Source organism: Ranitomeya imitator, chromosome 4 (genome assembly GCF_032444005.1).
Source record: "Ranitomeya imitator isolate aRanImi1 chromosome 4, aRanImi1.pri, whole genome shotgun sequence".
Classification (NCBI taxonomy): Eukaryota; Metazoa; Chordata; class Amphibia; order Anura; family Dendrobatidae; genus Ranitomeya; species Ranitomeya imitator.
Window position 1 is genome coordinate 509,583,520 of NC_091285.1, and position 22,444 is coordinate 509,605,963.

The 22,444-nt window shown below is 47.3% G+C and overlaps 1 protein-coding gene across 2 annotated transcripts in view; it reads left to right on the plus strand.

Moving 5' to 3' along the window:
• The window catches only part of TRPM7 (transient receptor potential cation channel subfamily M member 7), a 208,753-nt gene that overhangs the window by 166,982 nt on the left and 19,327 nt on the right, over nt 1-22,444 (plus strand). For both annotated transcript variants that reach the window (XM_069766069.1, XM_069766068.1), the window contains 5 exons: nt 11,253-11,533; nt 11,901-11,983; nt 13,163-13,368; nt 17,890-17,941; nt 18,782-18,888. In XM_069766069.1, the coding sequence (XP_069622170.1) occupies nt 11,253-11,533; nt 11,901-11,983; nt 13,163-13,368; nt 17,890-17,941; nt 18,782-18,888 (729 nt within the window). The remainder of the gene's footprint in view (nt 1-11,252; nt 11,534-11,900; nt 11,984-13,162; nt 13,369-17,889; nt 17,942-18,781; nt 18,889-22,444) is intronic.

Genomic DNA, 22,444 nt, shown 5'->3' on the forward strand with positions numbered 1-22,444 from the left:
CGTTCAGTAATTGCTTCCATGGAGGCTCAGGAATTTCTATGCTCTATAGATATCCAGGACGCCTACCTACATGTTCCAATATTTCCCGGACATCACCGTTTCCTGCGCTTCGCAGTGCAACAAGATCATTTTCAGTTCGTCGCCCTGCCGTTCGGTCTCGCAACCGCGCCAAGGGTGTTCACGAAAATCATGGCGGCGCTGATGGCCATTTTGAGAGTCAGAGGCTTGGTTCTGTTTCCATACCTCGACGACATCCTCATCAAGGCTCCGTCCTTTGCTCAGGCCCACGAAAGCTTGTCCATTGTTCTCGACACCTTATCCCGTTTCGGATGGCTGGTCAACCGGAAGAAGTCCTGCCTTATTCCTTCTCAGCGCATCATCTTTCTGGGCATGCTCTTCGACACTCGTCAGTCCAGAGTCTTCCTTCCCAAGGACAAGAGATCCGCCCTTTGTCGGGACATTCTCTTGCTCCAGGGTCCTCGGCCTCCCTCCCTCCGATCGGCCATGAAGGTTCTGGGGAGGATGGTAGCTACCTTGGAAGCGATTCCCTTCGCCCAATTCCATTCTCGACCCCTTCAGCAAGCCATTCTGTCTCAGTGGGACAGGTCGGTCTTCTCCCTGGATCGGCCGATCAGACTCTCCTTTCGGGTCAAGCGGTCTCTCAACTGGTGGCTGACGTCTCCTCTCATCTCCCAGGGCAGGTCCTTCCTTCCGGTTCACTGGCAGGTGGTGACAACGGATGCCAGCCTGATCGGCTGGGGTGCGGTTTTTCGCCACCTGACGGTTCAGGGCCGTTGGTCGCTGCAGGAGTCCGCGCTGCCGATCAACGTCCTCGAAATTCGGGCCATCTTTCTGTCCCTCCGCCATTGGGAAAGGATTCTCAGGGGCCTTCCAGTCCGGATCCAGACGGACAATGCCACGGCTGTGGCATATGTCAACCATCAGGGGGGGACTCGGAGCTCCTTGGCCCTTGCCGAGGTGTCCAAGATCCTCCTTTGGGCAGAGGCAACGGTTCCGGTGATATCCGCGGTGCATATCCCCGGCGTAGAAAACTGGGCCGCCGACTTCCTCAGCCGCGAGGGTCTCGCGGCAGGGGAATGGTCCCTGCATCCGGAGGTCTTCCATCAGATTTGTCTTCGATGGGGAACTCCGGATGTGGATCTCACGGCGTCTCGGATCAACAGGAAGGTTCCACAATTCGTCTCCAGGTCACGCGATCCTCTCGCAGTGGGCGTCGATGCTCTGGCCATTCCTTGGTCACAGTTCGAGATGCCCTATCTGTTCCCACCCCTTCCATTACTTCCCAAACTGTTGAAGAAGATCAAAGCGGAAGGGGTGCCGGTCATCCTGATCGCCCCGGATTGGCCCAGGAGAGCTTGGTTCGCGGAGCTCGTCAACCTTCTCGCGGACGCTCCCTGGTGCCTTCCAGACAGGCCCGATCTGCTGTCCCAGGGTCCGATCTGCCACCCGAATTCTCGGTCGCTCAGTTTAACGGCGTGGCTGTTGAGACCGCGGTTCTAAGAGCGTCCGGCCTTTCGGACCGGGTGATTCACACCATGATTCAGGCTCGGAAGCCTTCGTCTTCCAGGATCTACTACCGCACCTGGAAGGCCTACTTCCGTTGGTGCGAGTCCAACCGCGTGCCGCCTATGGTTTTTTCCCTGCCTTCTCTTTTGGCCTTCCTTCAGGCAGGACTGGATTCGGGCCTGGCTCTTAGTTCCCTGAAGGGTCAGGTCTCTGCGCTTTCCATCCTCTTTCAGAAGACCTTGGCCTCTCGGCCACAGATTAAGACCTTCTTTCAGGGGGTAGCACACGCCGTCCCGCCGTACAGGGCCCCTGTGGAGGCATGGGACCTAAACCTGGTACTGGACGTTTTGAAGGTTTCTCCCTTTGAACCTCTTAGGGAGATTCCTCTATCAGTTTTATCTTGGAAGGTGGCCTTTCTTGTGGCCATCACGTCTATTCGCCGCGTTTCCGAGCTGGCGGCACTGTCTTGCCGCCCTCCGTTTTTGGTCATTCACCAGGACAAGGTGGTCTTCCGACCTCCACCTTCTTTTCTTCCTAAGGTGGTTTCCACCTTCCACCTCAACGAGGACATCGTTCTACCTTCCTTTTGTCCAGCTCCGACTCATCCTCTGGAGCGATCGTTGAACAAGCTGGACCTAGTCAGGGCAGTGAGGATTTATCTGGATAGAACATCCTCTTTCCGGAAGAAGGATTCATTTTTCGTCATTCCTGATGGCACGCGCAGAGGCCAGCCGGCTTCTAAAGCGACTATTGCTCGCTGGATCAGAACGGCAATTTTGGAGGCTTACCGGGTCAAGAACAGAGTGCCCCCTCCTGGGATTAAGGCTCACTCTACCCGGGCAGTCGGCGCCTCCTGGGCGGTGCACCACAGGGCTTCCGCCCTACAGCTTTGCAAAGCGGCAACTTGGTCTTCCATCCACACGTTCGCCAAATTTTACAAGGTCCATACCTACGCATCGGCGGACGCCAGCCTAGGCAGAAGGATCCTGCAGGCGGCAGTGGTGAGTCCTCTGACCTGATGGAAGTCTGTTTTCCCGCCCTTGGGACTGCTTTGGGACGTCCCATGGTTCCTGTGTCCCCCAATGAGAGGCGATAAAGAAAACAGGATTTTTGGTTGCTTACCGTAAAATCTGTTTCTTGAAGCCTCCATTGGGGGACACAGCTCCCTCCCAATGTTTTCTGTTGTTATCTGTTCTATGACTGTTCTCACGTTACAGTTCTCAAGTTTGTGGTTATGGTTTTCAACCTTGTTTCATTATCTCCTACTGCTTTCTCACTAACTGAAGAGTATAATGCCAGTCGGTGGGGTGTACACTGCAGAGGAGGAGCTAACTTTTTTATTTGCATAGTGTCAGCCTCCTAGTGGCAGCAGCATACACCCATGGTTCCTGTGTCCCCCAATGGAGGCTTCAAGAAACAGATTTTACGGTAAGCAACCAAAAATCCTGTTTTTTTTACCTGGACGAAGGGGGAGACAGATCCTTTCAAGGCTCCGATCTCCCGAACCAACAACAGGCGAGCATGTGGAGTGTCGCCTCCATGTATCCTCGCCTGGGCTGATTTTTAGGGGCGACGGGTCCCTTTTAAAGGACACCGATTTGCCCGCACCATCAACAGACAAGCACATGGAGTGTCGCCACCATGTATCCTTTTCTGCAGCCAGGCCTAATGCCGGACAACCAGCCCTGTCCACCAGGATTAAAGCCTTGGATGCACAGCGGCTCCCTCCGTTTTGGCGTCTGTGCAGCCCCCACTGCTCCACCACTGTTTAGGGGATGAAGCAAGGAGGCAGACGGTTCCTCTCCATCTCCACTATGAAAGGGAGAGTGGATTGAGGGGTTTTAACCTTATCCCTGCACCGTCCCAAAAAAAATCACCAGCGACAGCAGCTGCACAAGCACTACAGCGAAGGTACCTGCAGCATCATCCGATGGACATCACCAGCCTCTCCTGGTAAGCACAGAGAAGGGGGAGGCTCTGAGCAGTCTGGGCACAGGCAGCAGACTTTTCTGGGGGGTCTGTTTTTTGGGCCTTGATAAAAAATTTAGTTCCCAGCTTTGGCCTTGTCCGCCCCCACTATGACATGATCTGGCGGCTCCACCCACTTTACTGGCGCTTCTCGTTCTGAAGAAGAGTTGCCCATTAAATCTCGTCGGCCATCTTCTGTACACCCTGTCGCAAGCTGACAGGGCCTCTGGATGCTCAGGAAGCCTCCTGCTTGCTCGGATAGCGACTTGGAGTGTGATTCTCGTGGCTGGGACACAGCACCTGGGTTAGGAGCGCTGCCATTAGCTCTCTCTCCCTTTCAGTATCTTATCCTCTGTGAGAACCCTGATTAACCCCTTTACCCCCAAGGGTGGTTTGCACGTCAATGACCAGGCCAATTTTTACAATTCTGACCACTGTCCCTTTATGAGGTTATAACTCTGGAACGCTTCAACGGATCCTGGTGATTCTGACATTGTTTTCTCGTGACATATTGTACTTCATGATAGTGGTAAAATTTGTTTGATAATACCTGCGTTTATTTGTGAAAAAAATGGAAATTTTGTGAAAATTTTGAAAATTTCGCAATTTTCCAACTTTGAATTTTTATGCAATTAAATCACAGAGATATGTCACACAAAATACTTAATAAGTAACATTTCCCACATGTCTACTTTACATCAGCACAATTTTGTAACCAAAATTTTTTTTTGTTAGGGAGTTATAAGGGTTAAAAGTTGACCAGCAATTTCTCATTTTTACAACACCATTTTTTTTTTTTAGGGACCACATCTCATTTGAAGTCATTTTGAGGGGTCTATATGATAGAAAATACGCAAGTGTGACACCATTCTAAAAACTGCACCCCTCAAGGTGCTCAAAACCACATTCAAGAAGTTTATTAACCCTTCAGGTGTTTCACAGGAATTTTTGGAATGTTTAAATAAAAATGAACATTTAACTTTTTTTCACAAAAAATTTACTTCAGCTCCAATTTGTTTTGCGCGGCATCACAGATCGGTGATCTGACAGTTTGCACAGCACTTTTGCTACGAGGAAGGAGGTAGGAGACCCCCTCCCTGCGGATGCTTTCCTATACCGCCGGCACACCACGATCATGTTTGATCGCGGTGTGCCGGGGGTTAATGTGCTGGGGGCGGTCCGTGACCGCTCCTGGCACATTGTGCCGGATGTCAGCTGCGATAGGCAGCTGACACCTGGCCGCGATCGGCCGCGCTCCCCCCGTGAGCGCGGCCGATCGCTATGACGTACTATCCCGTCGAGGGTCAGATAGGCCCAGGGCACCTCGACTGGATAGTACGTCTAAGGTCAGAGAGGGGTTAAGGGGGCACATAGGAGTACATCATGTCCCCAGTCTCACTCTGAATGGGTCTCATCTCTGTCGCAATCTGTGACTTCTCTGGCCAAAGCACTTGAATCCTTCAGTGTTCCTTCTGGGGACCGTGGCGTTCGCAAGTCTGACGCAGAGGGACCCTCCACTACATAAGAACAGTCGGCTAGCAAAGGCCACACACAATCTAGAAACGTACAAGCCGCCAGGAAACTGATACGTAGTATAATCACGTACCATGGCATCCATGAGCTCCTTTTCTCTTTCTCCCTCTCCAGATGTTGATAGCGAGCTCGATTCGGAGTATGAATTGGACGTCTCCTTAGATCCAGATTCACCAGACTTTAAGGACTGTTGATTCTCTGATTGAGGCAGTCAACCAAACTCTGAAGGTTGAAGACTCCGGCTCTGTGCCGGATTACGCTGTGTGCTTCAAAAAAGCGAAGCATCCTTGTAGAACATTCGCCATTCACCCGGAGTTTCGGGATATAGTTAATCGGCACAGGGAGCAACCGGATAAGTGCTTTTCAGGACAAAAACCACTTGAGGCGAAGTACCCTTTCTCAGCTGATCTTAGAAAAGATTGGGCTGAGTCCACTGTAGTAGTCCTGCCAGTTCCTCGCCTGGCATCCAAAACCCTTCTATCCTTGCCAGACGAATCATCTATTTAAAACCCACAGACTGCCAGATAGAAAATTTGGTTCGATCTGTCTTTGAGGCCTCAGGAGCGGCTCTGTATCCTTCCTTTGCTGCAGCGTGGGTAGCTAAATCAATGGTTTCCTGGTCTGAGACCTTGGCTAATTCCAATCAGAGCAGTAATCTTCACCCGGAGGCATTGCAGTTGGCTAGCCAGATTTCTCAGGCACGAGATTACTTTGTACACCCTTCTTTGGATGCAGCCAACTGTGCGGCTTTATCTGCAGCAAATGCCATAATGATCAGAAGATCTTTATGGCTCAGAGAATTGAAGGCGGATTCTGCGTCAAAAGCCACTGACAGCTCTTCCTTACCAGAGTGGGCGTTTGTTTGGAGAGAAGCTGCATCAGTTATCTCTGATGCTATGGGAGAAAGAGCAAATTTCTTCCCCAGCAGAGGCTTAGGCGTCCTTTTCGGCATCGACAACAAATCCGTTTCAGATCCTTTCGCACCAATCGGGGTTGGTCCACTACCATTACCTCTTCAGGAACAGGACGCTCTCCTCGCACTGAGGACCCCAGGAATCCTTTAGGTCCAATCAGTGATGGAAGGGCCGACCCAGACAGTCTGGATCTAAGGGATCTAGGTCCCACAGATTTTCCACCCAATGACTCATGGGGTTATCCGGTCAACACCAGCAGGGTAGGCGGTCGCCTACTTCTGTGTCACCAGACATTCACGACGAATGGGTCAGAGACCTGGTGTGTTCTGGATGGTTTTTTATTCACGTCCCCCGGTTCGTTTCTTTCCTTTCCGAATTCCAGCATCAAGTGCAAGGGCATAGGCTCTTTCCCGAGCCATAGACTTTGTGCTGCGTTGGCGTCATTGTCCCAATTCCGGAAAATGAAAGGTTCGAGGGATTCTACTCCAACCTATTCGTTGTCCCAAAAAACGACGGAAAAGTGAGACACATACTAGACCTCAAACTTCTAAACAAGTTTGTCAAGGTCCGTCATTTCCGCTTGGAGTCTCTGCGTTCGGTCATCACCTCAATGGAAAAAGGGGAATTTTTAGCATCCATCGATATTTGAGATGCTTACCTGCACATCCCGATTCACCCCCACCACCACCAAAAGTTCCTGCATTTCGCCATTCATGAACAGCATTTTCAGTTCATGGCCTTGCCCTTCGGCCTTGCTACCATTCCCAGGAACTTCACGAAGGTCATGGCGGCTGTCATGTTCATCCTACACTCTCGTGGCATAGTCGTACTACCCTATTAGATGACCTCATGGTCAGGGGTCCATCTTTCCACGACTGGCGCGGAGTCCGTTCGTATCACTTGCAATACTCTCTCTTCTGGGTTGGCTGATAAACTTAGCCAAGTCTCCCCACGTTCCAACTCCGCAGATAGCCTTTTTAGGCATGACCCTGGACGCCTCTTGAGGGTTGGTGATTCACCCTCAAGACAAGGTCCTAGCCCTTCATCAAGGAGCCCGCCACTTTTTCAGTCATCCCATCAATCGTCTTTGCGATGAGGGTACTGGGCAAAATGGTGGCAGCAATGGAAGCGGTTCCTTTCGCACAGATGCACCTCTGTCCCCTACAGCATGGTCTTCTAGAGGCTTGGGACAGGAACCCGTTCTCCCTAAACTGCCAGTGCCGCCTATCCCTGTGGGTTAGGCAGACTATCAGATGGTGGACATTGTGTTCTTCCCTCAACCAGGGAAAGTCCTTTCTCCCGGTTCAATGGCTAGTGGTGACTACCGATGCCATTCTTCTGGGCTGGGAAGCAGTTTTTTGTCACCACACCGCTCAAGGCCACTTGTCATCTCAGGAATCGAAACTTCCAGTCATTTCATTCACCTAGCGGGTCACGCCATCCAAATTCATTCGGACAACGCCTCGGCTGTGGCATACATCAGTTGGAGCACCCCCAGACGAAGGGCCGCGGGTTACTCGGTACCGGTCCTCTGCTGGCTCAGTTCTGGGGATGTCACGGTGGCTGGACCCGGTCCGTGACCCTGCTAAGGGGCGCCTAATGAAAGGCGCTACGAGTCTGTCAAGGGTTTGTGACGCCACCTGTGGTGTTCGGTCAGGGTGACCGACGCTGCTTGGGGTCCACTGGGGTGATGTGATGGCAGCTAGATGGTATACCTTCCCACAGGTGAATTATGTCCCCAGGGCTTCCCAGTAAGGTGGATGGTGGTGTGAGGTGCAGACAATAACGAGGACACAGGGTTGCAGTCTCTTTACCTCTTTACTGAAGACTTCAGGATCCGCAATCCAGAGCACAGTTAACAGGGCTGTCTGAGACCGGCCGGTCCGAAGGCACATCCAGAGTTCCCTTTGCAGGTGGAAATCGTTGTCTACCACTAGCGCCTGTGTGTTGTAGTGCTTCCCTGCTGAGCATTCGAGATAGTCCTCACAACTTCTATTCTCGTTCGTTCTAATTCGTTCCAGTTCTTTCTAGTTCTCCGTCCCCCAGTATGTTATGGCTAGGACGCACCCGTTTGACGGGTAGGCTCGGAGCTCTTCCGGGACCCTAGAGACGCCCCTCTCCACGCGTTGCCCCCTATGTCTGCTTGGGTGATGTAAGGTAGACAGCCAACCTATAATTAACTGTCCTGCGGTATTTGAAGTAAGGCATAAAGTCAGTCACTTCCTCGGTGTTCCGGGCACCGGCTACGTGCCTCAGTAGGATGTTGCCGTTCTCCGGGCACGACTCCTACTGGCTCTCCTTTATGCTTGATCTCGTTTCTGACTGTCCACAATATCCTTCGCTTCGTGTCTTTCTTAGGATACCGCCGCGGGTAGTTCAGGCGCGGTTCCGTAACGTTCTGTTCTTGTCGCTAGGTACCTGTCAGGTTTCCACGCCTGTCAGGGACTCCCCCTGAATCTTCTCCCTGCAACACCCCCTGCCACGGGATGTTGCCTGAATCCAACCCAGTCAGCTTCTGACTAACTTCCTATCCAACCCCTAGTTTTACCAGTGTGAGGAGTGGCCTAATAAATAAGACCTTTTACTCCCCCTAGTGGCCGGAGTGTGAAGTGTAATGTGTGCTGGTGATACCTGGTCTGGCAGGGTCTCGCTTCGGGGGAGTGGGAACTTCATCTAGATGTTTTCCAACAGATCTGTTGAGGGAAGGTTCGGGGACCCCAGATGTGTATTTGATGGCGTCCAGACTGAACGCCAAGGTCTCCAGGTTGATAGCTCAGTTGAGATCCAAGAGCCATAGGAATGGATGCTCTGATTCTTTCATGGCAACAGTTCCGTCTTCCGTACATTTTTCCCCCGCTGCCGCTTCTTCTGAAAATCATCAGAAAGATCAAGGCGGAAGGGGTTCTAGTGATCCTGGTCGCTCCGGATTGGCCACGCCGGGCGTGGTTCACAGAGTTGGTGCACCGCTTCACTGACGTACCCTGGCGACTGCCGGATCATCCAGATCTGCTCTCCCAGGGGCTGATTTACCATCAGAACTCAGCGGCCCGGTGTTTAACTGCTTGGCTGTTGAATCCTGGATTCTGACCCTGGCTGGTTTTTCACAACAGGTCTCATCCACAATGATCAGTGCTCGTAAGCCTGCGCCGGTACGCATTATTCACCGTACCTGGAAGATATTTTTTGCTTGGTGCAAAGCTCATGGACGTTTCCCCCTCGTCTTCTCTATTCCCAGCATTTTAGAATTCCTACAGACCGGTCTGGACTCAGGCCTGGCGCTCAGCTCGCTCAAGGGCCAGATAATCTGCCTTATCGGTCTTATTCCAACGTAGGACTGCAACAAAACCTCAGGTGAAGACGTTCATTCAGAGGGTTACTCATGTGCTTTCCCCAGGCATCAGCGGAGCAGGTCTGTAAAGCCGCGACTTGGTCCAGCCTACATACTTTCTCGAAGCACTTTCTCGAAGCACTATAATGTTCATACCCAAGCTTCGGCTCATGCGGGGCTGGGCAGAAAAATTATGCAGGCTTCGGTGGCGCACATCTAGGCAGTTATGTGAAGCCTTATGTTTTCTGTTGTTTTCCCACCCAGGGACTGCTTTGGGACATCCCACGGTCCTGTGTCCCCCAATGAGGCGAAGGAGAAACAGGGATTTTTGTGTACTCATCCTTTTTCTCCGAGCCACTCAATGGGGGACACAGCACCCATCCTGTTAGCCTAATGGCTGGTGTTTTTCGTTAGTTTGGCATGTTGTACTATTTATGTTCTCCTACTGCTTTGCACTGAACTGGTTCTCCAGGAGCCAGCAGGTGGGTGTATACTGCAGAGGAGAAGCTAACTTTTCTTTGTATTAACTTATCAATCTTTTTTATTGTCTTTAATAGTTAAAAGTATGACCAGGTAAAAAAAAAAAGCTTTCAGGAACAAACTATGCCATATATCTAGATTAGCTTTGAACATCTAGCATGAGATGAAGGCTTTTTTCCTGAGGTTCAGGCATCTATTTTTCTATTGATGTATTTATGGTTAGAACATGGACGCAATATAATCTGTGGGGCTGTTCACATGTTCGTTTTTGGTTTTTTTTGCTGGCCATGTGTTTACCAAAAGAATCAGGCATGTTTGTGTAATAACCTGTGGGTCAGTGAAAATGATGGAAGTTATGGTCATCCGTGAGCAGTCTTTGTGTTGGGTAGGTGGGTTCCGTGATCACATCGCAAACATGAGGTGGACCATAGTGAATACTAGGCAGGACCACAAAACACTGCTTCATTAGTTATTCCAAGGCTCCTGGCTATGATGAACAAGATGAACGCTGCGAAACACTGATTGTGCTGGTAGTGCCAACGCACATGATTAATCAGGTCAGTTTATGATGATTAAGAAGCAAAAGCATGAGCCACTTATGGCTATAGAAGGATGGTTCAAGATCAAAAAGGGCTCACGACAAAAAAACATCCCCTCCCATTGATCCAACATACTGGTGAAAATCAGGCCTTTATTTTATTCCTTCTCGTATACAGGGAAAAAAAAAAGTTTGGTTGAGGTCTTATGCCAGATTCACACATCCGTTAGTCACGTATGCCAATGAAGCTGCTGAGCTCCGGTCAGGAGGCTCGTAGCCAGTCTTTTCAACTCATGGATATGTGAATCCAGCTTTGCTAATGGAAATCTTTATCTACATTGCCCAGGAAAAGACCAACTTTCTCATTAAGGTGCTTGGCATGTTGTGATAGGGAACTCTTATGTATGGCTTCATAAAACATCCAGAAGAAAACCAACAAGGATCCTCCAATAAAACCCCAAAATATAGAGTCACTAATTTTAACAGTTCGACAATATCAGAAAATGACAAAAAAACTAACAGTGGTAAATTTACATAAGGTTATTGAAATCTGAATCCAAGAGAAGAATAAGGTAAAAAGATCTATATATCGCACTGGCAGACAAGTGTATAATCCCTACAAAGACACAGAATCAACAAGAATGAATCGGAAACCGGAATAGGGTGAGTACAAGTAAGAGGGAATGAAGTGTACTACCAAATAACTTACACAAAGTAGGGAGGGACTACAGGTCCCAGTTCACTCTTACAGCACTGCTAAGCGTCTAAATGGAAACTAATTGCATATAGAATAGTCCCTTACCAAAGTTTGCTCACCAAAATATCCATATAGAGACTTGCCAAAGCTGCCACAACCCAACATCACAGCCGACTTGTCACACTACTGAATGGCTGTCCCTTGAGTGCTTTGGTTTGGTATACTGTGGACAGATGTATTGGAATATTTTCCCTCTATATATTACAGGAGAGCTGGTCACTGTGTATCGCCTGGAGGAGAGTTCTCCCAGCATCCTTAATAACAGCATGTCCTCCTGGTCACAGAGGGGTCTATGTGGCAAGATAGAGTTCAGAGAGGAAGAGATGGGGGGAGGACTGAGAAAAGCTGTGAAAGTGGTGTGTACTTGGTCAGAAAATGACATCCTCAAGGCTGGACACCTCTACATCATCAAATCCTTCCTCCCTGAGGTGATAGATACCTGGTCAGGGGTGTACAAGGAAGACACGGTTCTTCATCTCTGCCTTAAAGTGAGTACCTCAACTTTAATGTACCAAAAATGTATTTTCCAGTATGTAGACATTGATCATGTTTCCTTAAAGTAAAGCACAGGTTTGATCTTGAATAAGTTCTGTCCCACCTAAAATCCTACCCCACCCTTACTTATCCTTCCTACACCAGCCATGAGGCTTGCAGGTGTCAAAGATCTGCTCTGTTCCATCTGCACAGCTTCCTCCTGAAAATCCCACATTGGCTGCAGGTCACAATTTATAATAGAGAATTGTCCATGGGAAAACACAGAAATTGTCTGGGCGTCCTCTACTAATGTAAGCCTTCAGTAACATCAGTTGTATTGTTTGTGTGCTTCATAAACAATCTACTTTTATTGTCCTTTAGGAAATCCAGCAGCAGAGAGCGGCACAGAAAATGACATTTGCCTTTAATGCAATGAAACCCAAGTCCATCCCATACTCTCCACGGTACTGGTCTCACATCTATTATATTGGAGTGCACTTCGTGGGATATTCATTCTGGTCTTGGGACAAAATTGAGTCTTTAAAAGTGGGATAATGAGGTGGAGAGTGATAGACCTTCTGGTGGGAAGGTAGAGGAGAATACGGGTCCATTGGGTGAAAAGTCTTAGGCTGAGTGTGATGTGATTTTATGTATCAATTTGTAGAAGGAATATCAGAGGAACTATACAATAACGAGTTATAAGAAAAGATGCTTCATAATTCCGAAAAACTTAAAAAAAAAAAAAAGTTAATAACTGGCGACATTTTTTTTTTTTTTAAAGTAATAAAAAAAAAACACCTATATGAATATGGTATCACCATAACTGTTCTGATCCATAGAATAAAGTTACCCAAATTGTTTGATTATTTATAAAAAAAAACAGCTACATTGTGTTTCTTCAGTTCCGCCATACTTAGAATATAAAAACTTGATTCCAGCTCACCCAGTTGCTCTATGCTCCTCCACCTGGGGCGCAGACACCAGCCTCGCCCTGGCCTCACATCAAGGAAAATAGAAAAACTTGGTGTCTGGCTCAGCAGGACTGGATTTTCCTTTTCTTTTTATTTTTCAAAAGAAAATATGGTGCATACAAAAGAATAATTTACGGTAAATGGTCGACATGACCCAGTCGACGCTTTTCGACTGGACTAGGCAGTCTTACAAATGACAAAAGAATTTTTTTTTCTTTTGTATGCACCATATTTTCTTTTAAAAAATTAAAGGAAAATCCAGTCCTGTTGAGCCAGACTCCCAATTTGTTCCTATACTTAGAAAATGTTTCCAGATTTTCAGTGCATTACTGTTTAAGATAAATGGTTTAATTCCAAACTACAACTAGCTCTCAATTATGGCTCTCGGAAGAAAGGAGGAAAATAAACCTAAGTGCTTAATAAAAATTGCCTGGTCTTAAAAGGGGTTAATAAAGTTGTTTGCTTTCTACATGGCAACCCCCTTGGGCCTTTGTGTGGGGCTGCTGTCCGCTTTGGCAGACCGCCAAGAAGACCCAGTGCATTTGCCGTGGCTGATGGTTCTGTCTCCATAGCTTGGCATGAATTTAGCAGTACTCAAATGAGAATTGATTACGATGAGTTGTTGAAGCTTTCTGCGAGCTTCCTTTTAATGGAGGTTTGTGCCTCTTTCAGGTTTTTAGAAGTGTTTTTGTTGTATTGTCACTCGGCTGGACAATGGTTCGCAATTGAGGAGTGTATGAATGGAGAGTTCCGAAAATACAACAACAACAATGGCGATGAGCGCGTCCCGACCAATATGTTGGAAGAAACCATGCTGGCCTTTAGTCACTGGACCTTTGAATACACACGAGGAGAGCTTTTGGTTCTAGATTTACAAGGTGAGACTTTAACCAATTTGTATAAAAATGGTTTTATAAAACCAGTTTTTCAGTTATTGTAATATTTCTCCTTCGCCTCATTGGGGGACACAGACCGTGGGTGTATGCTGCTGCCACTAGGAGGCTGACACTAAGGCTACTTTCAGACTTGCGTAGTTTTAGATCCGTCGCAATGCGTCGTTTTGGGGAAAAAGCGCGTCCTGCAAATGTGCCCGCAGGATGCGTGTTTCCCCCCCCCCCCATAGACTTGTATTGTCGACGGATCACGACGTATGGCCATACGTCGTGTCCGTCGTGCACTGGATGCTTCATGTTTTGGCGGTCTGTCGTCACGAAAAAAAACGTTCAAGGGAACTTTTTTCCGTACGTCGCATTTCCTACCACGCATGCGCGGCCGCAACTCCGCCCCCTCCTCCCTGGGACTTAGAATGGGCAGCGGATGCGTTGAAAAATTGCATCCGCTGCCCACGTTGTGCCGAATTTTCACAACGTACGTCGCGCCGATGCTTAGCGACGGCCGCGTACAGATGCAAGTGTGAAAGAAGCCTAAGTGATACAAAGAAAGTTAGCTCCTCCCCTGCAGTATACACCCTCCTGCTGGCTCTCAGCTAACCAGTTCTTGCTTAGTGTCCCTGTAAAAGGGCTCAAGAAAACGTACTTTAGGATTTAAAGTGTGCAGGCTTATAAACGGAGAACTTTAAACACAGATCTCAGCGAAGCCTTACAACAACTCTAATAAGACTTTTTCAGTCTCTTCTATTTCACCGCATGTAAATCCTGCCAGCCTGCTTTTATCCCAAAACGCAGAACTCTACACTCTGCAAGCCGGCGATCCCTAATACGCTCAGGAGCCCCCCCACTGTCAGAGTCCAGGGTACTTAGTCCCTCTAAGCGGGTATCATCACTATCAATGGACTCTCCAAACCCATTGGACCCCTCCATGGATCGCTGATCCCATCACAGAGGTGGATGGATCCTCTGATACCAGGGGGCCGTTGGCTAGCAGGGGCCGCATGCATTCCAGATACCTGCAGGCATCTGGAAAAAGGACATATAGTACGTCTACTAAGCTATCATGTGTCTTGCCATCCCCGACCACCGCTCCTCGCTCTAGCAACAGGATTTACTTATTGAACCCAATAGAAAAAGAAGATGGCTGACAGCACTCACTGTATTGGGGCGCCCGTTCAAGGTCCAAGGAACCCTCCTGGATATTCGAAACAGTAAAATAGCAAATGAACAGCGCTCCATCCAGGTGTAGAGATTAAAAAGTTTCTTTATTCTGCCATAGTGAAGCAACGTTTCGACCACCAATGTCATGCTTGACAAAGACCTATTGGTGGTCGAAATGTTGCTTCACTATGGCAGAATAAAAGAAACTTTTAATCTCTACACCTGGATGGAGCGCTGTTCATTTGCTATTTTACTTATTGAACCAGTCTCCCGCACTCCGTAGGTTGACGAGGACTCCAGTTCTGCTTCGTATCACGCTGTTCTTCAAAGGATGCTCTACATAGGAATGCCTGGGCTGATTTTTAGAAGTGACTGGTCCCTTAAAGGGCACCGATCTCCCCTCACCACCAATATTCAAGATCATGGAGTGGCGCCCCTGTATCCTCTCCTGCGATGTAGGATGTCATACCTTATCTTTTTTTTTTTAGAGGCGACGGGTCCCTTAAAGGGCACCAATCTCCTCTCACTGTCAACAGACGAGCACATGGAGTGTCTCCTCAATGTATCCTCTTCTGCAACCAGGCCTAACGCCAGACAACGAGTCCTGTCCACCCAGAGACCTGAACTCTGTGGATGTACAGAGGCACCCTTTTTGGCATCCGAGCACCCCAGTCTGTATCACCACTATTTATAGCAGAAGGTGGACAAACCCTCTCCACTCCCCTGTTAAGAGGATGGTGGATCAAGGGTTTATCATTTCAACTCTGCATGACCTGCTGGATGCTAAATTCTCTCATAGAACATTTGTCGGTCACCCGCACAGGGGTGCCCGGGTAAGTGACCGTCAAAGAAAGTGGTGCTTGCAATAAACGGCTTTTTTCCTGACCTGCTGGATGCAGCCGCGCATTCTGCCACTTGGCAGATTAACCGGGTAGAATCTCCTGTGGTTTACCTACTGGTATCCCTGCCCGATGGGTCATCCATTAAAAAGACAACGAACTGTCAGATAGAAATCTGGTTCGTTTCCGCCTTGCGGCCTCCGGTTCAGCGCTCTACCCTTCCTTAGCCGCCGCATCCTGATCAGAGGCCTTAAATATTTTCTTTTCCAACAGTAACCTTTTCCCGAAGATGGTACAGCTGGTAAATTGATCGAGCAGACTAGCTGATTCATGCCTCTCGGATGTATCTACCTGCGCAGCGCTGTCAGCAGCAAATGCCATTACACTCAGATGGACATTATAGCTCAGAGAATGGAAATGTACTCTGCGTTCAAAAGGCCTCTGACATCACTCTCTTACCAGAGTGATCAGTTATTCGGTGAGAAGTTGGGAGTGTTCCCCACACAGGAACAAAAGATTGCATGTTTCCTATAGACCAATCAGCAGTGGATCAGTTGTCCAGGACGGTCTAGATCTAAGGGATCTTGGTTCCAAAAAGGGGCCGATAAGTAAAACCGACCCTGAACCTCAAACTTCTACCAAGCTTGACAAGGTCCTCCTTCTTCGGATGGAGTGCCTCCGTTCAGCCATTACTTCAACGGAAAATTTGTGCAGTTTCTCACATCCACCGACATTCAGGATGCTTACCTTCACTTTCCTATGTCTTCCTCTCTCCAAAAATTCCTTTGCTTTCCCTTTTGCGAACAGCATTTTCAGATCACTTCCTTGTCCTTCGGCCTTGCTACCTCACCCAGAGTGTTCGCAAGGGTTATGGAGGCCGTCATGTTCCTCTTGCACCTAGAGGCATGGTCGTCCTGCCCTATCTGGTCGACTTTCTATCCGCTCTTCCAGCCCTGCGCTGAGTCGTCTACATCCCTTGCGATACCCTCTTTCTCCTGGGCTTGCAGCTAAACATAGATGAGTTTTTCCCTCATTTTCAGCCCAGCAAATATCCTTTTTGAGGATGATCCTGGAATCTTCCAGAAGGTCGGTGATTCTCCCTTGACACAAGGTCGCTGCCCTTCAACAGGGAGCTTGCGCATTTGTTCACTCTCCCCTCATTCCATTCGATATGCTAGGAGGGTTCTGAGGGAAATTGGTGACTACCTCATTTTCTGCATGTCAATCAGGCTTTCAGGGGGTAGCCTCTGAGCTCCTTCCTCATCCAGGGGAGATCCTCTCACTCGGATTCATTGGTTATTAGTTACTACTCATGGATCTAGGGATCTGATTGGTACGGCTAATTCTACAGCAGGTCCACTGCCTTTTGGCGGGTCACCCCATCTGATTCAATCCAACAATCCCACGTCTGTGCCATATGCCAATCATCTAGCACAGACCCACGGTCGGGCGTCATGGCCGAGGTACCTCACATTCTCTGTCGGGCCACAATCTATCATTCTGTGATCTCGGCACTACACATCAAGAGTAGAACTCTGGGAGGCAGACGCCGTCAGGGTCCTGCCTCATGTGAGTGGGAACTTCACTCGGAAGTCTTCCATCAGATCTGTCTTCTCTAGAGCACTCCAGATGTAGGCCGGATGGCGTCCAGACTGAATGCCAATGTACATGCTCTGGTTCTTCCATGGTGCCATTTTCCATAACCCCTCTTCCACTACTTCCGAGATCTTCTCGGAAGCAGCAAGGGCCCCAGTGATCCTGGGAGATCCTCACTGACCATGTCAGTTTTTCTCGATTGCGGAACTAGTATTTTTCCATCTTAATGCAACAAAACTGCAAATATGGACTTCCTCGACGGGAATCTTAACCTGTGGTTCTTACCTATCGCATACCATTAGATCTTTGGGACCTTAATGTTCCTAGGAGTCTTACAGTAGACTCCTTTTGATCCGAGCAGACTTTACTATCAGGAAGGTCGCTCCTTTTTTCTCTGTGATCTCCTCATCCTCACGAGTATTCGGAGCTAGCCTCTCTGTTCTTTCAGACTTTTTTTTCCCTTTATTACCATCAAGGCAAGGTTGCACTCAGGCCATCCCCGTCCCTTGTTGCCAAGGTGGTATGGTATTCCCACAGTTATGAGGGTATCGTTTTTCCCTCATCTCTTCCACACCAGTCCACAAAACTGAATCGGTTCCCCATATCTGGACATGGTGAGTGCTCTGAGTAGGTACGTCTCAAGGAGAAAAGGATTTTACGGTGATACACAAAAATCCCTATTTTCAAATGATCATTGAATTTTCAAAGTTAACTTTATTTGAGGTCATGTGGAAACAAAGTCAAGATGCTAAATAATCTATTATAGAAGCGCTATTTTCTTTGCAGTCCAAAGATGACTGGAAAGGTACGCTTCTGGACTTTGCCTTGTAGCAGATTTTAGTGACATACTGGAAGGGTACGCTTCTGGACTTTGCTTTGTAGTGGATTTTAGTGACATTTTATTTGTTTGCAGGTGTTGGAGAAAACCTTACTGATCCATCAGTTATAAAATCTGGAGAAAAAAGGCAAGTTATTTATTTTGATATTTTCTGTTCCTTTGTAAGGCTATGTGCACACGTGTACAAAATCCGCACCTCCTGGCAGAATCCGCAGCTGCGCATTTGCTGCGGTTTTAGTGCAGAATTGATGCGGATTTTGTGCAGTTTTTGTGCAGATTTTACCACTGCGGATTTCTATTAATTGAGGGGTGCAGAAACACTGTAGAACTGCACAAAAGTGACATGCACTTCTTTGAAATCTGCAGCGTTTCTGCGCTGATTTTTCTGCACCATGTGCACAGCTTTTTTTTTTTCACATTGATTTATATTGTACTGTAAATCACAGTGCAGTTCTGCAGCGTTTCTGCGTGGAAAAAAACGCTGCAGTTCTGCACTAAATCTGCATCGTGTGCACACAGCCTTAGGGTATGTGCACACGTTGCGGATTCTCTGCGGATCCGCAGCGTTTTTTGCAGTGCAGAAACGCTGCAGATCCGCAATTGATTTACAGTACAATGTATATCCATGAGCAAAAAAAAATGCTGTGCACCCTTTGCGGAAATCCGCTGTGGAAACTCTGCGGTTTAAAAGAAGTAGCGTGCAGCGTTTTTATACCCATTCCATTATAGAAAACCGCAGGGGTAAAAAAAACGCAGCAAAAAACGCACAAACGCTGCGGAACCGCACAAAAACCGCGACAAATCCGCAGGTGAGTTTTCTGCCAGGAGAGGCAGAATCCGCACCAGAAATTCCTAATCCGCAACGTGTGCACATAGCCTTAATCTCAGAAAGTTCTAGATGTCGCTTTGTTTAAAAATGTCGTCTGTGTAATATACTCGTGTCAGTGATACCTGTTTATTTCTGTAGGACGGCAGATATGGTATTCGGACCTGCCAATTTAGGAGATGATGCCATAAAAAATTTCCGTGCTAAACACCACTGCAATTTAATCTGCAGGAAGCTTAAACTTCCAGGTAAACTGCACAATATATTATATATCAACTATTTAGGACACGGTATGGCAGATTTATTACAAATGTAGTTGTGCTTTTCAGGGTAAACCTCCCTAATACATCTCTAATATGGTCTAATACCAGTAAGTCTGATCAAGTGTAAATGTATGATCTAATCTTTCTCAGTCTTCATGTTGAGGGCCAGGTCCGAGAAAGTTGTTGCTGTGTATGCAACTTGAGTGCCATGTGTCAGACTTTCTGAGACATTGAGAAGTCTGAACCTGGGACAACCATTTTGCTGATTTGGAAACTGCGCTCCTGTTCGGAGCTCTACTTTCCAACTTGGCTTTAATTCTGTCTTTATGTGAATGGGTCAAGTGCAAGTAGCTTTTGTCATTTTTGTGCAAAAAATACAAATAATTCTATATCGATGTGAATACTTTTCTGCCCAATGATGACAGAAATATTCTAGGAGTGATACCTTTATTGGCTAACCAGAAAATGTTTGCAAGCGTTCAGAGCACAGAGGCTCCTTCTTCAGGCAATATTACAAATAGATTAATAAGAAAAAAGCACAATATTTAAAGAACAGTACAGCAGGACATTTGTTAGGGGGTGGGAAGTGTGCTGAGTCCATACATAAGCCAAGGTAATCAAATTAGGCATTTTCTTACAAATGGAGAGGCAGTGGGAACAATGTTCTTAAGGCCCCTTCACTCAGCGACGCTGCAGCGATATCGACAACGATGTCAATCGCTGCAGCGTCGCTGTTTGGTCGCTGGAGAGCTGTCACACAGACAGCTCTCCAGCGACCAACTATCCCGAGGTCCCCGGGTAACCAGGGTAAACATCGGGTTACTAAGCGCAGGGCCGCGCTTAGTAACCCGATGTTTACCCTGGTTACCAGCGTAAAAGTAAAAAAAACAAACACTACATACTTACCTTCAGCTGTCTGTCCCCGGCGCTCTGCTTCTCTGCACTCCTCCTGCACTGGCTGTGAGCACAGCAGCCGGAAAGCAGAGCGGTGACGTCACCGCTCTGCTTTCCGGCTGACCGACGCTCACAGCCAGTGCAGGAGGAGTGCAGAGCACAGCGCTGGAGGACAGACAGCGGTAGGTAAGTATGTACTGTTTGTTTTTTTTACTTCTACGCTGGTAACCAGGGTAAACATCGGGTTACTAAGCGCGGCCCTGCGCTTAGTAACCCGATATTTACCCTGGTTACCAGTGAAGACATCGCTGGATCGGTGTCACACACGCCGATCCAGCGATGTCTGCAGGGAGTCCAGCGACGAAATAAAGTTCTGGACTTCCCTCAGCGACCAACGATCTCCCAGCAGGGGCCTGATCGTTGGTCGCTGTCACACAGAACGATTTCCTTAACGATATCGTTGCTACATCACAAAAAGCAACGATATCGTTAACGATATCGTTATGTGTGATGGTACCTTAAGTTATCTGGAGTACATCAGGTGGAGGTGTGAATTGTATCCATGTAGTGACTCCTAAATCCAGGTGTTTAATTCGTTGACACTAGTACTCAATTTAACATATTCATTATTTTGTATTCCCAAATCTTTCTTTCCCTGTGGTCCTTAAAATGACCTTTTAGCATTAAGACTTTTAAATCTGTCATACTGTGTCCAGGTCCAGAGAAATGTTTTCCCACAGGTGTGTCCATTTCATTCCTGATTGTGTGTCTGTGTAGATTCATCATAGTTTGTAGTCTTTGCATAGTTTCCCCAATATAGATACTTCCAGGGCACCTCGTACATTGTATCATGTACACCACGTTGGAGGATGTACAAGAAAAGGAACCCATGACCTTATAGTCCTGATTTGTGTTTGGTATACGGACTATATCTGTCGGTAATATGTGGGTACACGTTTTGCATTTTTTGTTACAGGGGAATGTGCCAGTCACTGATGGTGATGAGAGGACACTTCTGACAAGCAGATTCCTTAAGTTAGGGGGCTGTTTGTAGGAGAGAAGTGGTAGTTCTGCGAATGTCTTTCAATTTGTGATCTCTATGGAATATGGGTTGGAGATCAGCACCAATTTTCTTTAGGATGCTCATGTGGGGGTTGTATGTGACCACAAGAGGTACCCTGTTGTTATCCTCTCTGTTTGTAATCCAGGAGGCTGTTTCTTGGGATCCTTGTAGCCCTGTGGATCTGCTCATCTATTACCAGTGGATGGTATCCTTGTAGTAGGAATGTATTCCTCAGTGATCGCAGCTGTAGTTCCCTGTCTTTACTGTCTGAACAGATCCGAATATACCTCAGAGCTTGACTGTAGATGATGGATTTTTTTGTGTGTCTTGGATGAAAGCTGTTCCATCTAAGATAAGCCGGACGTCTGGTGGGCTTGTGGTAAATGTATGTCTGTATGGCATTCCCACTGCCTCTCCGTTTGTAAGAAAATGCCTAATTTGGTTACCTTGGCTTATGTATGGACTCCTCACACTTCCCACCCCCTAACAAATGTCCTCCTGTAGTATTCTTTAAATATTGTGCTTTTTTCTTAAATTAATCTATTTGTAATCTTGCCTGAAGAAGGAGCCTTTGTGCTCTGAAAGCTTGCAAACGTATTATTTTCTGGTTAGCCAATAAAGGTATCACTCCTAGAATACTTCTGTCATCATGGGGCAGAAAAGTATTCACTGGGCAGAAAAGTATTCACATCGATTTTTCTGGCTAACACGGTACCACAATACAATTTGTTATTGTACATCAAAATAATTAGATATACACTTTTATGACGTCGCCCAGACATATGGGTTGAATGCATCTGCCTCATATACAGTGCATATATATATATGCACTGTATATGAGGCAGACGCTTGCAGCGCTGAGAGCCAGGGTCTGTCGGAGGGGTGAGTATATCCGTATTTTTTACATGAATATGGATCCCAGAGCCTGAAGGAGAGTCTCCTCTCCTCCAGACCCTGGGAACCATATGCACCACACACGCCATATAAGATGACTGGGTGTATAAGATGACCCCCGTCTTATATAGCGGGTATATCCCAAATTCCATATTTTATATGGAAAAGTTGGGGGTTGTCTTGTACGCCCAGTCGTCTTATACACCAGAAAATACGGTATATAACTATTTTTTATTTTAATTGTTTTTTTAACAAGAATATGGTGCCCACACTGCTATATACTGCGTGGGCCGTGTTATATACTGCGTGGGCCGTGTTATATACTGCGTGGGCCGTGCTATAAACTACATACATATTATAGAATACCCGATGTGTTAGAATCGGGCAACCATCTAATGTGTATATATACATATACACACAAATCCAAAAAAGTAGGCCGTACTCCATATCCTTGGTGAAAAATGTGCAGGATTTATTAAACCCACATGTCTGGGCAACGTCATAAAAGTGCATTATTCCATGTTATCATTTCCCATAGTTTGCATAAAGTGCTCCGTGCTCACATAGATATATAGTACAATGGTATCACTTTTCAAATCGCAGAGTTACTGTCTAGCCCATCACTCCATTTAATATTATAAATTGTATAGCGTGAATGGTGTACTCCGAGTCAACATGTGATCCTTGGAG